The sequence below is a fragment of the Larus michahellis genome, chromosome 3, assembly GCF_964199755.1.
Source record: "Larus michahellis chromosome 3, bLarMic1.1, whole genome shotgun sequence".
NCBI classification, from domain to species: domain Eukaryota; kingdom Metazoa; phylum Chordata; class Aves; order Charadriiformes; family Laridae; genus Larus; species Larus michahellis.
Genome location: NC_133898.1, coordinates 50,003,473 through 50,020,460, shown reverse-complemented (window position 1 = coordinate 50,020,460; position 16,988 = coordinate 50,003,473). Strand labels below are relative to the sequence as shown.

Here is a 16,988-nt window from a genome sequence, read left to right as displayed (position 1 = left end):
CCGTGTTGCCACATAGGGCTGGTGGTGTTGCAACAGGTCACCTGGGGCTACAGGGACCTGAGGGAACAGTGGCTTGACATATGGATAATGGTTCCCCTTCAGGGGACCAGCCCATGAGAGCAATCACGGACAGCCGATGCCCTGGGAGCCTAACAGAGGGGTAAGAGGGGCAGCCAGTTCTGCAGCCTGCATATACACCTCCCAGGCTTCATCACCATAGCTTGGGAGAGGCTGTCTGTGGGGAAACTTTCCCAGGGCTGTGGCACCTCTGTTTGCCTGTTGCTTGTCTCACCTGATGTCAGATCCATTTATGACATTCAGACATCTGCTCTGGGGACTTCCGTGTGGAACCGGGCTGGGTTATCACAACACAGAATTGCAGCACCTCTGCACTCTGGCATTAAATGCTGGATTCAGGGTCCCAAAAGACCTGTAAGAAGGCCACTCTTTCCTAAGAGGGAAGACCAATTAATGAGCTGCAGGAGGGACTGAACTATGAAGAGACAAAGCAGTGATGATACAGAACTGCTTAGATTGCTCAAAGCAGTATCTGAGAAGGATGAAAGGAGCAAACACCCAGTGCCAAGCTAACACAGGGTGGAGTAGCGTGCGCAATGCTGGGTTTCGCAAGGGCTGTTTTGAGCTGGTCATTGTTGTAAGCTACCTAGAGACTCTAGAAAACAAAGTGTGATGGTATATAAAAATGGAGGGAGAAAATATATCTTACCTGGAATACAATGATCAATTCTGCATGTCTGTACAAAATGATCTAACAGAAACAATTAGACACAGGTAAGACAAGAGTAAATAATAATAACTTGCACAAGAGGGATACAAACCACTGAAAAGTATAGAAAAGTCATGACCAAGCCTTTTTCGAAGGACTTAAGAGCAAAAGACTAAATTGAAAGACAGCAAATGGAAGAGTAAATATTTTATAGAACACATAATTGACCTGTATAACTCACAGCACCAAGATCAATGTAGAAAGATTTAAGAGTTTTAAATGATTTCAAAAATAAGCACTTTAGTAGACTATGATGACACTCAAAATTACATCAGAACAGATAAAGACATTTTGTATATTTATGTAAACTTATAACAGTAGAAGTCCTCCAAGTTATAAGAGAGTAAATGACCTTTAAGGAAAAAATCCCCATATGTGAACAGAACTGTAAAAACTTTTACAAAAAGAAAGCTAGATGGAGTATTCATCTTATTTAATTTGGCAAATCCTAGGCGTCTCTTTCTGTGAACTTTTTTGAAGGAATAGCACCTCTAAGCTATGAGTAGACAATGGAAGGGATTATATGTGAGTAATATCCTTTGATCTCTGGTGTCACTTTGTTTCTGAGTTGTGGGCAGGTTATCTGAGTGTTTGATTTTTCAAAGGTCACTGCTCTTAAACGGGTGATTGTTATCTGATATTTGCGTTATAGATATGAAAATACAGCATTCAGTAAATCTTGTCTGTCTTCATAATCAGTAATACAGTTATCGGATATGCTACATGGGTAATTTAATTCTAGTCATCCATAACAAGTCTCCTTGATAGAATAAAGAAATGTCTTCATAAGTAGTCCCTTTCTTGTGAGGATCCTTGTCTCATAACAAAAAGAATTTCTTAGGATGGCAGGGATTGCTTCTGGACACGGTAGTTTCCACTGGAAAGGGCAAATCGGCATACGTTTTATTATCTATTATTTATGTAGAACTAGCATGTGCTAGGCACTTTATGGAGGATTATAGAAGGGCATTTCCCTGAAGAGGTTACAGTGCAAAGAAGCCATGAACAAGGTGCAGAGATAGGAGGCAATAGAGCGTAAGGATCTGAAAGGAGGCATGAGTATCTCCTGCCTCAGATCTATAATTTCCTCTCTTTTAATGTCACTGCTCTAGCTCAAGCTTCTCCATATAACTATTCCCAAGCAGTGACTCTGTATCCTGAGTAGCAAGCAAACATTGAGTGCTTATCCATTGCTTTTGGAAGATGTCACCATCTTACTGCTGGTGGTTGAGTGGAGCATATATTCTCTCCTCGGTCTGAAACTGTCAACACTCTCTAGCATTATATTTCCTGTAATTGTAAGCAGCTGAGGAGCAGATACACAGTCCGCTCATCTACCCCTTAGTGATGTGACAACCTCACTAGAACGGCAGAGCAGACCTTAAAGGTAGCATCTGCGTCAGGCACCTCAGCTATAATTCTGCGAATTAGGACAATTTCTGTAAGGGTTAACCAGGCAAGCTAGGCTGAGCACCCAGTTTAATAATAACCTTGTTGCAAATGTTCCTGTAGTAAAGTCTTTCTCATTCTGTACTTTCCTCTGTGTCTGGGTACATACTGTGTAGCACCTCTAGGGATAATGTCTGTCCTTCAGAAGGAATTATGAGAGAAGTATTGGGGAGGTAACACAGAACCCCTCCTCACCAAGGAATGAGCCGATTGCTGCCTGGGTCAGTGCAGAGGCTGGAATTAAATCACTATCAACCTGCTCTGTGCCTAAACTGACAAGTGTGTCAGATTTTTTTTTTTTTTTTGTACACATGATACGTATGTTTGGGTCCAAATTAGTGAAAGCATGGATTAACTGTACAGTGCAAGCATATGTTAAATTTAGGAACCTGGAGCTTGCAAGGGGGTTTCTACGTCTGCAAGCTCAATTTCTGCTTGTCGTGTATGGCCTTGTGATATTGCACCATCCATAAAGTTACCAAGCTTCGTCAGGCTCTATTTAAAACATAAAAAGCTGGGTTCTTTCCCCAGTGATGACAGTGGATGGCTGCTCCAAAACTCTTCTCTGAAGCTTAGAAACCTCTTTCTAATTCTTAGGCTAAACTTATTCGTACTACATCAAAGCTATTTGTTTGTGTGGCAGTATTATTCTTCATCTAAAGCATTTATTCTCCCTTGGTAGTACTCATATGCTGATGCATTAACATGGAGATGATACTATATCACTTTTCAGCCTCCATTCAGCTGTGCTGAAGAAGCCAAGCACTTTTATCTTCCCCTCATAAAATAGTCTCTATTCCCCTGATGGTTTCGTAACTTTCTCTGCTCTTTTTCCAGTGTGAATTTGTTCTGTAAGTGTGGATATACAGAATGAGGTAGATCAGTCCAGAAGAGGTCTGATCTGCATCTTACTCAAATAACACACCTCTAGTTCTGCTTTACTGAAGACACCTTGATGTGACGCAGTGTTGCAGTTGCTTTTTTTTTGTTTGTGTCATGTGGGTCAGTTTTAGACACCCTATAATTTACTCAAAACACACATCTTTCTTCTCTTCCAAACTTTGAGTTGATTTTCTGTCATAAAATGCTTTCAGGAAAACTAAGCAACTGGGGTTGGTCCTCATATGGATGTGAGATTGCGGAAGATAGAAAAACAGAGTAGGAGAAAATGGTTAGTTTTTGAAGTAGTGATGTGTCACAAGGGTTGTTCCTTGGAGGCCTGTGATGGGGCTTGTGTTGTTCAACCTAATTAATAAATGACCTGAAAGAGGGAGGTAATGGATACAAACTTACTTAAGGCAGTAAAGGTGATGGAAGATCTGCAGGGCAACTAGGCAATAAAATGGCACTTGAAAATGAGTGCAGATAAAACGTTAGGTGATACACACAGCGAAACCAGTCATAGTTTCTCATATGAAGTGATGGGATCTGCGCTAGTGGATTCCCAGATACCTCTGAGGGGCAAGATCCTGGGGTTCTGGTAGTCAGAGCCAAGAAAGCGTCAGCTCAGTGGTAGTCAGAAATGCTGGTCAAATGTCCAGTGTTACTAGGGACAGAGTAGAACACAGGGTGAGAAACCTTCTCTGCAGCTTCATAAATCTGATCCAGCTGCATCTGGTGTGCTCTGTGCAGTTCTGGTTCTCTTCTCTCAAAACGGATTAACAGAAGGTGAGCAAGGAAAAAAGCCATTAATTAATATGATTTTCTGGGGCTCAAAAGACTGAGCTTGGGTAAATTATGCATAAGGTCATTAAAATTCAAATACAACTGAAGTTTCCTGTCAGGTTAACTAACATGGAAAACTACACCTTAGGCATTTCTTCTTTAAGACTTTGTACATTGTAATGATAAGACATTTTGCCCGTCTTTCATTTTCTGGAAGTGTCTCTATGCATCTTAAATAAAAAGAACATTTCCTTTTCTTACTTCACTGGAAAACTTAGAAGAGCAATGCTTCTACTATCAAATTCATTAATGTAGAGGGGAAATCTCTTGTGTCCATGTAAAACCCGAAGGGGCTTGCAGAGCAGCAGGTTTCACAGGGGAGTGGGTGGGGTGTTGGGGAACGTCTGCCTGGTGCAGTGCTGCAGAGTGAGCCCAATTCAGAGATGAGAAGCAGCGTTGCCCGGTACACACTGAGCTCTGCCTGGGCTCCTCGAGATAGCTAGTTGATAGATAAGATCGATAGCTCTGGAAAACGCCTCGTTGTACAGCACTAACATAACCTGAATGAGTTGGCAGATTTGGGGCTGGAGAATTACTAGCGCCTGTCTGCGCTTGCTTGGTTTGATATCAGTGTAAAGACTGCCCAAACTAGATTTCAAGAGATTTCCTCTTCTCTGCTGCAATGAAAACAAAATACTTTTTTTTTCTTTTTTATTTTTTTTTTTTTTTTGGTTGGCAAACAGAAGAAAGCATTCCTGGTTTATGCTGGATTTACTGTTCTTTTCTGCGCCTCTGATTTACATTTAGAACCAGGCTGTCTGGCAGAGTGTGCTTTGGCAGCGTAGCTGCCTGCACTAGGTACAAGTGTAATTGCACACATTTGTGGAATTGAGATTGCTGGCCATGGTCAGCCTGTACAACGGTGGATACATTCCTGCACTCTAAACAGATCACTACTGATAATTCTAATACATAAATGGCTAGGCAAAAATCCAGCCGCGGTGGTTAGATCCCAGGAGTTTTGCTGTGAAACTGTTTGTTCTGCTTTTAGATATCTTGGATGGATTATCATCTAAACACCTTGCGGAAGCATAGAGGTATATTGCGTGGAAATGTGATTATAATACTTCTATATAATTTAAATGATTTTCACTAAAGGTCTTAGAGTATTTTACTACAAAGTAGATCTAGGAACATTTTTCTGAAGTATGGATTATTCCACTTGACAAGGTGGGTAGAAGTAGTTACATCACTTTGTAAAACTAAAGGAAAAAGGTCAGCAGGAAAACCCAGAATAAAACACAGTGGGCATAGGTTCCCCCTCCTGACTAGGCATTACTTCCTTCTTCAAAATAAGCATTTATACAATTACATTCACAATTTTGAAATATAAAACTATTTATTTCTTTTTACTTGCTTATTGCTAGTACGTAGGCTTTGTTTGCCTCCTTGAAACAGACCTTTGAAAAACATTTGTCAAGAATAGCAGAATTAAGAATTAGCAATAGTGAAGCAGTTCTTTATCTCACACAATACATCCAATATCAAGTTGGTACATGAGCTCCCAGCTTTAGCTCAATCCATGCCTCCTCTGCTTTGTTGCAGGTTATGGACACACAGTGCCTTTATCTGATGGAGGAAAGGCCTTCTGCGTCATCTACTCAGTCATCGGGATCCCATTTACACTGCTTTTCCTGACAGCGGTGGTACAACGCATCATTGTATATGTCACCAGGCGGCCTGTACTTTATTTCCACATTCGCTGGGGCTTCTCCAAGCAGATTGTTGCAATCATCCACGCTATAGTCCTTGGGTTCATCACTATCTCATTCTTCTTCTTAATCCCAGCAGCAATATTTTCTGTTCTGGAAGATGACTGGAATTTTTTGGAATCTTTTTACTTTTGTTTCATTTCCCTGAGCACCATTGGCCTCGGAGACTACGTGCCAGGAGAAGGCTACAATCAAAAATTCCGAGAGCTGTATAAAATTGGAATTACATGTAAGTGTCAAACTAACCAGCTAAATAAAATGCATTTTATTAAAAAAAAAAATAAATCAACTTTCCCTCTCCATTCTGTGGATATTGATTGCTTTGTGAGCTGTCAGCTAGCAAACTGGGCATTGTAGGTAGTTGTGCAAAGAGGAGGAAACCTTTCTTAGTTAAGAAAGAAAAGGCTAAAACCAGAATTCCATTGTGCTAAACCATAGCTATGCACTCTCTTAGCAATAGTGGAAAAAATTGCTCACATTACTATTATGAAAATGGTTATGAGCATTTTGGGCTAAGATTTCAGTGTATCACAGATCCAGGAAGATGATCCTTATAACCTAAGGTCATCCGGTAAGGTGAGATGACAGGTGGACAGAGATGAATCAAGGAGCAACAGGAAATGGGGCAGAACAGGAAAGTTTCTGACTCCAGTCGTAGCAGAAGGTAGCTGAAGCTGGCTCTGGGACTGTCAAAGAGAGGCAAGTAGACTGAGATGATAGCAAAGTAAGACCACGAATGTTAAATTTAAATGGTTTAATTATGTTTGACACAGAAGAGAGGCCCAGTGATCAGTGATTCGACCAAAGAAGAGATGGGAAAATTATCCTTGTCTTGGCATTCTTAATAAATGTATGCTGAGGGCAGTATTCTCCAATGGCAGTGTTTTAAAGCATCCTGGTTTCTGATAGAGCTTCACGCTGGGTCATCAGATGCACCGGTTAAAAGATCTGAACGGCCAAACCAAACTTCCCATCAGGTCCATTTCTTCAGCTGGTATGCATTTGTCTGTGCTCCTGTGCGTGATCCAGCAATCTTTACCTTCATTAAGTGTCCGTTAACTTGGTTCTGTATTTTACCTAAAGAAAGCTTGGGCCTTGAATGTTCATTCCTTGAAGCAGAGCCTTGAACTAGCCAACAATACACTTCATTTTATTCTCCTGTCAGGCCTGTTGTCACTGCAGAAGATTTCCCCCTCTACCCCATCGTGTTTATGTTACCAGCAGTAGCTTTTAATTATTACCCCGCTGATCTGCAGGGGATGCTAAATGATGAAGTGAATGGAAAAAGTCACGCATAGTAAAGGTCTTGTAAAAATTCTAGCTGGTCTAAAAACTCAAAAGCAGAAGAAAGCATTATGGCTCAAATTATCCTTTTTCAAACTTTAGAATGCTTAGGAAATAAATTGCAGAAAATACTAAAAGGAAAAAGTAGCTTTTAAACAAAGTTATGATCTTAGAATATTTAATTTCAACAGTTTTTAAGGTCATAACTTTTAAATTGTTCTTTTTCCTTTCACGTGAACAATTCAAGGAACCAAACAGGAATTATAAAATGTTTTCTCTTGCTGAACCTAAATTTTCTTCAAGAGAAGTTTTAGATTTCTACATCAGAAAATGCTTCATGAGTGCTACAGGCTTGTCGAGAATTTTTAGGAGAACACAAGTCCTGTTCTAAATCAAGTGGTGATCAGCTGGGCTGAGTTTCAGAGGTAATTACAAAATTCTTAGTGCAGATTTATAGATGCCTTTTAATTGGCATAGCTTTGCCACTTCCACTTTGTGTTGAGGCATAGCTCCCATTTGATGTCATGAGATAAAGCTTAAAAACAATCCATAAATTTTAGCTGTAGTGCTGATTTAGATCTGTACCTGGTGTTGCAATATTGATTTCATGCTGCTCCTGGAAGGAAAAGGAGAGTGTTATTGCCAGTGAATAATCTGTAACTACAAGTGAAATATTTATGCCTTTAGGTAACAGAACAGTGACCACAGGTAGATTATAATAATTAATCTGTGTTGATCTTTCAGCACATTTAATGTTCAGCCTTTGGATGAATATGTTATACTGATAATTATACACTTAGCTTCTGCTTGATTTACTCGTTGAAATGATATAATATGCAAGTAGTCAATGCTCCTCATTAAATTGTAGCAGTACCAGGGATCTAATGAAACATTGAGATTAAGAAACGCTCATTTTAATACCTTCCCTCAAATGCATATGAAGAGGAAAAAAAAAAAAAGGGTACAGTGAGCTGTTAACAATACAAAGCTCCATTTCCAAAAGTCTTAGTCTGTGACAGTTGACTATTACCTTTAATAATCAGAGTCAGTACACTACCAAAGTCATCAGTAATATCGTTTACGTAACACTTCAAGTTTGGATACTTTATGTATATTAGTAAAACACTCCAAATAATCTTTAAGGTGTCATCAGATATAGCAACTTTGTCAGGTTTTTAAAGTATCAGCAATAATTTTACAGTAAATTTTCACTTTGATTTTATCATTTTTGTACAGATTTCTAGCTGCTTTTTTTTTCTACTTACTTCAGGGTGTTGGATGTCATCTTGTAATTTTAAAGGAAAAATACTTCAAAAGTTTTCAGGAAACATAAGTGATTTCTTCTGCTAAACTGTTACAAACAACGAATAACCATAATTAGCTGCCATATTTTCACTTCTATTTGTAACATATAGGAACATTAAGGGAAAAAATCTTTTGAAGAGCACTTAATCTTGAAGGTCATAAGTAACTGGGGGAGTGCGCATGTGGTAAATTTTAGTGTTCTGTTTCATTTAATGCCTTTACATATTTTTCTTTTGTACAGTTGTAACAGAATTAGAGCCACTAGGGTTACGTTTTTGATTATGTGGGATCTTGTTGACTGTAGAATGAAAAAGGAAAAAAAGGATTTGACAGTCCGAAGTGGGTTACAGAGCTCTGAAACTGGGTCATAAAGAAAAAACTGTTTTTTCTGATGACAGGTGGGAAAAGTTACAGGGTTAAAACTGTGCTAGGCCCACTTAAATTGCTAATAATTAAACACCTTTTTTTTTTTTTTTTTTTTGTACCCAGGTTATCTGTTGCTGGGCCTTATCGCAATGTTGGTAGTTCTCGAGACTTTTTGTGAACTCCATGAGCTCAAAAAGTTTAGGAAGTTGTTTTATGTGAAGAAGGACAAGGAAGACGACCAAGTGCATATAATGGAACATGACCAGCTCTCCTTCTCTTCCATCTCAGACCAAGCAGCCTCCATGAAGGACGATCAGAAGGCAAACGAGCCTTTTGTGACTTCCCAGTCCCCAACTTCCAATGACAGCTCTTTAAACAATTAATACAGGGGTATCCATACCGTTGTTTTGGTGCATTTATGCTACTTACCATAAGAAATAGAACGCCTCATATTTTTTTTCTGAAAATATAAAACCTGGAAGACTGTGCTACTTTAACAAGGATTCATCACTTTTGACATAGAAAAGACTTCTGGGAAAAATGTGGGAGCCACCCTGGGAAAAGGGAAAAAATGTAGGGCATGGCTGGGAATATTAGGCCATTTTGCTTGAGGGATAAGGAGTTAGGTGTTCCACTTTCAGATGTGCCAGAGAGAAAGGCTTGCACAAGCAACAGATATTGTAGGAGAGCAGGCCTTCACTGGCGTCCATCTCATTTAGTTGCACGCCCCATCTTGCGACTGGGTGACAGAGCAAATTTTGGGATGTGCACTTTTGATTGTCAGAAGCGTAGTCACAGGTTTAATCCAAACACACCAAACATCTTAATCTGGAAAACACCTATAGATCTGCTGGAGCAGGGGGTATCTAGATCATCCCAGTGATTTGCAGGTGCAAGTAATAATTCTAGGAATGAAAAAACAAGGCTCCAGTCCCTCCTTTGCCCGTGCCGTTTACACTCAAGTTTCCTACTTCCTTAAAATGTCCCTCAATCACAAGAAAAATGTTGTCCTGAAGAGAGTGTGCCTTGAGTCTTCCATGCTGTTTGTCTTTGCATGAGATACTTTTGTAAACTCTGAGAGGTAGCGAGGCCAATTTAAAGTGCTGGGTGAGATGGGGCTATAGGGAAGGGAGACAGCTGCATTTCTGTCCTCCGAAATGGGTAGGAGTGGGTTTTTAGCTATGGCGTGGAGGGGAATGAAAAAGAGAACTGAAATTCGGCAGATGCCATGATTGATATAGTCATGTGCTTATGGCGTTCTTCTAGTAGATGGTTGAAATCTGTTCAGCAGAAGGATTCAGTGCTGTTTCTTCCACAGTCCAACCCAATGTGTGCTCTCTGCTGAGCTGATAGGTAAGCGGAGGAACAGAAGTAGTGTCACCTTTGAAGGTAGCCCCTTTTTCTTTTGCTTTTCTAACTAGTAGTCAGAGCATTCTGGAGGAGAAGGAAATGTTTCAGGGCAAAACAATTTTTCAGTTTTTCATATGGCAAGAAAAAAGGAAAAATGTCACATTTGGTTCGGATGGAACCGAAATTTTTTCCCCTTGGGAAAAGTCACTAAAAAGTGGAGATCTCGCTCAACTTCTGAAGCTGGAACCTCTTTGGCTGTAACAGGAGAGGTGTTTTAGTCCAGCTACCAGTCCCTGTGCTGAATGCAGGGACCTCGGAGTGAATTTCAGTGAGCAGGAGATGAGGCTTAAGTGGTTGCAGTACTCTCTCTTCTGGCCTTAAGAATCTACGATATGGGAATTTTGATAATGCTTTGCAATGAACAAAAGATCTGGAGCACAAATAGCCATATTAGGACAGCCTCCCACATAGGAATAGTGTAGAGGAGAGCCTTTTCCCTGCAGCGCAAGCATGCCAGATTGCCTGTAATTTGGCTTTTAGTGTTTAGAGCTGAATAATATTTTACTGTAACAGAAAAAAATGCAGTGTGTCTAGATTTAGCGCACATGGGAAAAATACTTGAAAGTAAATAACCCAAAATATACTGTGTTTGAGCTTAATTACAGCTAGCATCAAACAGATTTTATATCTTTACCGGAAAAACTGACTTTATGGTTAAATCAGCTGAAAGTCTTCAATTAAAATTTATATTTATAGAAAACCAGAGGTTGTTTCAGATTTTATAGATTAGGTGAGAGCATACTGTGTTTGCATGTTCCCAGGAAAGTGGCTATTTTTATACTGCTTAACTTAACACAGTTCTATTTATAATGAATGTTAACCAATGTATATGTACATATATACATAAATATATTTATATACTGTACATATATCATAAATCACCAGAGTTTAACAGACTTAGGAATGGCATTTTAGATAATTTTTTTCCCTAGGCTTCTCTTTATACAGTCAATAATTGAAAACTATGGCATTAAAATGACACTGACATAAAATTAAGAGTACTGTACTACAAGAAACATTTATACTGGCTTTTTTTCAGTGGAATTTTATTGATTGTTTTCAGTACCTTAAAATTCAAGATTTCTTTTAATTTCAGTGTAACATTGAGCTCTAAAGAATATGCACAGATGCTAAATGATTTACAAAGTTAATTTTGCAGCGTGTACACAATTGCAAAATGTAGACACGTTAAATGAAAGCACAGAATTAAAAGCAGAAGTGATAAACTAAGCAGTGTACTGTGATGTAGGTGAGTATTTGTTATTTTAAACTTAAATAAAAAGTCTGGCTTTTGCTTGCCTGCACTATGAAATGGGGAGTATTTTCTTTAGTGGTGCGTGTGTGCGCACATACTGTGCAAAAATCCTGCCTGCCTTTGTCAAGATTGTGCATCCTTTAGTTAGCCTTCCTCAACTCGAAGAGGGGCAATTATTGCCAGATTGTGTTACCTAACTTTTCTGTTAATTGTAGCTTAGTGTTGCATTGATGATTCCTATAGAAAAAAGCATTCCGACGTGTGTTTGTTTCAGATGCTGACTGATTGTAGCAAATAAAAAATAGTGGCATGACATTTATCTGGTCTTTATAACCAATACTTGAGGAAATCTGAAAAACTGTCATTGCAGGTTATCGGAACCACTGATGAAAATAATGGCCTTCATTTCCTACAGCTTTTACATCTTCATGTGAAGCTAACACACAAGATGAAATAGTTAAAACTGGAATCCAGATTAGGAGAAAGATTGTTGTGCAAGAACCTTAGTATAAAGTGTGTATCTTTCCCAGAGATGAACTGTGAAGTGGGTGCATGTAAACCCAAATGGAGAGCATGGATCGTAAAACAACAGTGCTGCAACAGAAGTGGCAGGAGAGAGTTAGAAATGTGAGCAAATGATTTGTACGCAGAAGAGAAGTGCCTGGGTCCTGTCCTCACTCTCCTGTCTTCGATTGATCCAGGCATATATCCCATTAATAGCTTTATTCCTGTGCTACGTCTGACATTTGCTGTCTTCTCTTTGTCTTTCAGTCATTAAATATAAATGTGTTTTATTATTATTTCAAGGGAAAGAACTGGCAGGCCATTCAGTTGCGTTGGGGGAAGGAACCCGCTTGAGTTTTGATCTTGGAGCTGAGCAACAGCCACGTTTGTCCCTTTGAGAACATGTCCTCTTCCCTAAGAGTTTCTTCCGAAGGTTCACCAATCACACTAAGTAGGTAGCTTCAGAGACTTGGGTGGTTTGCAGCTTTAATGCCAGTCCTACAAAAGTTGCCTAGTTGGGTGTATCTAGGAGGTATGGAAGGTCGGTGTAGCTGCGCTGCGTAGAAGGTGTGGTACACGGATGTGCGTGCTCTGTCGTGGTCAGTCCTGTCCTGCACCGGATCAAATGAAGATGACCTCTTCCTTTCCCACAAAGCAGTTTCAAGTTAAGTGCTTTGCAGTAAGCAGGCCGGGTAGCACTAACACTGTCACTGCATGGGATGGTCTCCTGAAAAAGGGAAGAAAAGAAGGGGAAGTCCTTTTATGTGCTGTTACTTGGAGATGGTTGTCCTCTGGGTGGACCAAACCTGTTTGCTGATGCTAAATCTTGCAACTCCACGTTACCGTTTGCTTTGTAAATAGTAGTCAGAAGTATACTGAGATGAACCATAAATTGCTAAAAACATTACTGCCCTAATGCTATTCTGTTTTATTCATTCTTCTAGATTCTGCTTTCTGCTGAAGCAAAAGAAAGTTACTATAGCTGGAAGCAGTGTTATTCCAGGTGCGCACTGGTACAAACGAACAGGGTTTCTGTTCTCTGCAGAGAGTTCCACTAGTAACCGCTATTATCATAATAGGTATCGTGAAGCTCCTAGATAGCCAAAAAAGTGTGCATCTTCATATTGTTTCTTTCAAAGAGAAACAGTAATTTTTGAAATCACCGTGACTAGCTCTGCAAATTCACATGCTCGTTAATGCGTATTAAGCACTTGATGTGTGTTTTAATGCCTACAGTGTTAGTCACATCGCTTCCTAAGTTACCATTCTACTTGCTTTTTACCATGGATTTCTTGTCCCAATCACCTTCAAAGGTCATCGTGTTGCCACTGATCGTGGGTGCTGTGATGCAGTTACTTTGCTGGTGGTGATGCCGGTTTCTCAGAGCCATTGCCTTAGCTGACAACAGGACTACCTCACGTGTGGCAGTTGGGGCCAAATGACAGATTTAGGTAACGAGGAGGGACAGTGTGGCTGGGAGCAGGTGCACGGGCTGACAGCCAACGTCAGGACAAAATCATCCTGGCAGACTGCTAAGTGACAACATAGTTTTCACCAGGATTTGCTGCCTGTTGCTAGGAGTAAAAGGAAAATGCTTCCAGAGGAAGGAAGGAAGGACATTGCCAAAAGTCATCTGAAATGAAGTTCAGTGGAATTATGCTTTTTCACAATTTGTCTATAATCTGTGGCTCTCAATTACTTCAGTTGCACTGTACGTACCATGAATCAGGAAAGCAGTTTGGCATTTCCCTAGCGTAGATGGTCCCTGTGCTCCCTGAAGCAAGTTATACTTGTCATCATAACAAGTTTTTCTGTATTAAGGTCACTAAGTGTTCAGGCCCATAAGCAGGAGTGTAAATCAGCATCACCGCTGACACTTTCCAGGGGCAAATGTGGCTCAGGGCACTGCCTGGCCCTGGGGTTACCTCCCTTTTTTAAAGGCCAGGCTGTCTGGAAAGCGAAAAGTGAAACCTCTATCTTAAAAGGTGAGAAACCCACTCTGCTTGGAGGTTCAAAGCTCCTCAGACCCATTTTGTGCTAATCCCAGAGGTCTTGTAGTTTTGCACATAGAGTATATATCTGCAAGCATCCAGCGTAGCACATAGAATTGGGACTTAAGTTTCTCTATGCCTAATTTTTTGAGACTGATCAACCCGCTCAACCTTCTGAATTTATCTTCCCCATTTAAGAATGTGGCTCTCAATATTCACTGATACCTTGCTGGGCCGCTTCAGCAGGGGGTGAGGTGAGACCAAAAGGGACTCAAATACCACCTGCCCTAAGGAGGAGCGGTGATGGGAATAGGCGAGGGGACAGCTGGTCACTGGGAGAGCCCCATCCCTGCCCATGAGGATACGTGGGCTTCAGCTGCCGCCACCACTACGTGCACCAGTTCTTTATATCTAAACCGTGTTCCACTGTCTGGCATATAAGGACTGTACGATTCACTCGGCTGCACTCTCTGTACGTCAGCCAAAGTTCATGCTGCTGGTAACGTAATGACTGTAAAAACTAATAGCTCATCTAGAAGAATTAAATTATTTTATTTTTCTTTTTAAGTGCATCATGGCTGTGCTTCTGGGCGTTATTTAGACTCTAATTTTATTCTGGCCTGCAATGCCGCATTATCCTACAACTGTAAAGCTCCTGTCTCAGTCACACATGGGCAAAAATTAATTGGCATGCTCGCATAAACAGAAAACAGCAAACTGTAGTATCAGTTTAAATGGAAATTAGCAAATCCTAATTCTGCATTCGTGGGCTGGTTTCCTGATTATGGGCAAAGATCTGTTAAATTTGTTTAGGAATTGGCAGCTGTGATTTGAGGCATGCTTTCTGAATGGAGATGCAAAAAACATTGATGTCCAGTAATAAAGTACAATATCACCTTTGGGATTAAGTCTCCCAAATGTTTAGTTAGCTGCTTTTGCAGATTAATCCTATTTGCATGGGGTAATAAGGCCTTGTTTGAAATTTATTGTGCAAAAATTAAAATCCACACTCCATTTGACTCAAGCTTCCTACTGCATGTTCAGAGAAAAGAAAAAAAATCAATGCAGAAGAAGAAGATGGCCTTATTTCATACGCCGCCTCCCAGGAAGCTTGACCTGGTGCTGCTGAACCGTGACAGTCCCCTGGCTCCCAGGCCCGTGCAGGCAACCTTCGCTCCAGGAAGGCTTGCAGGCAACATCCCCAGCCTTGAGATGATGGGGCAGTCCAGGATAGCGGCGAGGGGAGAGCAGCATCCCTGGGATGCAAGAGGAGAGACCGCAGCTGCTCCGAGGCTGAAGGTAAATGGCAAAGACGGACAGTAAAGGAGGGGACACAGCGGGACTTGGAGAGGGCAGGGGCAGAAGCCTGCCCAAGCCCCTGGGGAAGGACCTGTGCCTGCTGCAACGCGAAGGAAGGAGGAAATAATTTGATATATCAGGATTATCAAAGGGGGCGGTGTTGCTTTTTGAAGTTACTTAACTTCTAATCGTCCACTTTGAGTTGTGGGGGGCTTTGAAGTGTACTGCAAAGAAACAGAGAAGTAGAAACTAGTGAATCCGTAAAAATTAGGAGGTGTTGAGAAAAAAGATGCACTTCTGCCTTTTAAAGGCAGAAATGACCCCTGTGATGCCCTTCCCTGACCCCTTACAGGACCCAAGACACATCAGCAGTAGCTGTGTTAGGACAGATCAGATGTCCAAGTCTGATAGAGACTCTGCCCAGCTCTCGTCCCCTGTCCCAGAAGCTAATTACCTTCTCTGTTAAAAATTTCCTGCTTCCTTTGTCTGGCTGCACGATTTCTGATGAATCGTTCCAAAAGCAGCATTTATATAGGGCTTTGTTATGTTTTTGTCTGCTAGGTGACAGACCACATCACATTAGCTATCAGCTTGCCCTGAGAAGAATGAACATCCCTCAGTGTCCTCCTTAATAGGCAAAGCAGGCTGAGCTCCTCTGGGTGCTGAACACCAGCATCTTGTCAAAAGCTCGGCTCATTCCTGGTTCAGTTTTTCAACATGCATTTTTCGGCGCAGGCTCTGAAAGCAGGGTGCCACGCTCCTGCCAGTATCCAGGGTGGTCCCTCTGCAGAGGGGCTGGGCTGTGGCCATGGAGCAGAAAGGGGAGATGGCCATGGCTGTGGCCATGGAGCAGAAAGGGGGAGATGGCATTAGCCACCATGCCCCCACCACCCTGCTTTCCATCTCCCTGTTGACCCCAGGTTTCCTGTCATCCCCCCTCAGCTGGCACAGCTGGGGCTGCGGTTCAGGAGATACTTGTCCCTACCCCTGCTAATCCTGGGGGAGATGCATGGGGATAGGAGAGAGGCTATGGCAGGATCAAGTCCTCTCTGGCCCAGATGCTCTTAAGTGTCTGAAACAGAGACATTGATTTTAAACACTATTTGCTGCACCCTATGAGAGCCAGGAGCTTGGTAACCCCCTCCCAGCCCATCTGCCCAGCCTGCTGGGCAGGAGCTGTTTGTGTCTTGTGTTGAACCTCAGGATGCCAGAGGTTGCCGGAGCTCAGAGAAACATCGGCTGACCTGCCGGAAGGGGGAATTACACATTTGTTTCAGGCAGTCTCAGAGCACTAGTTTCAGGCAATAGGGGTAACTCGTCAACCCTCCTGCCCTCCTGGCAGCACCTCGGGCATCAACAAGGTGCTGAGCAGGCGCATCTGAGAGTATACACGCTCCCTTGGTAGGCTGTGCAGCACCTTGCCGGCAGGGCACTGCAGAGACAGGGGAGATGTGTTTTTATTAACTTCAGGGTACAGCTCAAAAAAATAGTCTCTTGCGTTCGCTGGAGCTGCTCTAGGGCTGTACCGTGCCCCTGTGATGCGCACTGGAGACGCTCGTGCTGCAGCCCCCCTAGTGAGGGCTGGCTTTGATTAAAGTGCAGATGAGGCTGCAATTTCCTTTTAGAGATGAGGCAAGAGCCCTAATTCTGGGATACCGAGGTGGGTAAGGCAATGTCCCGAGTCAGACACCGAGAACCCACCTCCAAACAATCCAAAAACTTGTGAGTATCTGCCAAGTTACTGGTTATTTTGATGTTGCAAGTATTGCTATTTCATCTTCTCACAAAGGAGGCTAAATAAGGTTTACGTTTTTTTCTTTGCATGTTATGCATTGAAACGAAAGCTAATCTCAAAATGTCAATAGTTTTTCCAATGGTTTTAGTCCTGAATGCCCGTAAAC

At 41.6% G+C, this 16,988-nt stretch overlaps 1 protein-coding gene across 1 annotated transcript in view; it reads left to right on the top strand.

Moving 5' to 3' along the window:
• KCNK1 (potassium two pore domain channel subfamily K member 1) overlaps positions 1-11,346 on the top strand; it is a 34,986-nt gene extending 23,640 nt beyond the window's left edge. Inside the window, exons 2-3 of the mRNA XM_074580105.1 lie at positions 5,507-5,902; positions 8,752-11,346. Coding sequence (XP_074436206.1) covers positions 5,507-5,902; positions 8,752-9,011 — 656 coding nt within the window. The 3' untranslated portion in view covers positions 9,012-11,346. The remainder of the gene's footprint in view (positions 1-5,506; positions 5,903-8,751) is intronic.
• The last annotated feature ends 5,642 nt before the right edge of the window (positions 11,347-16,988 follow it).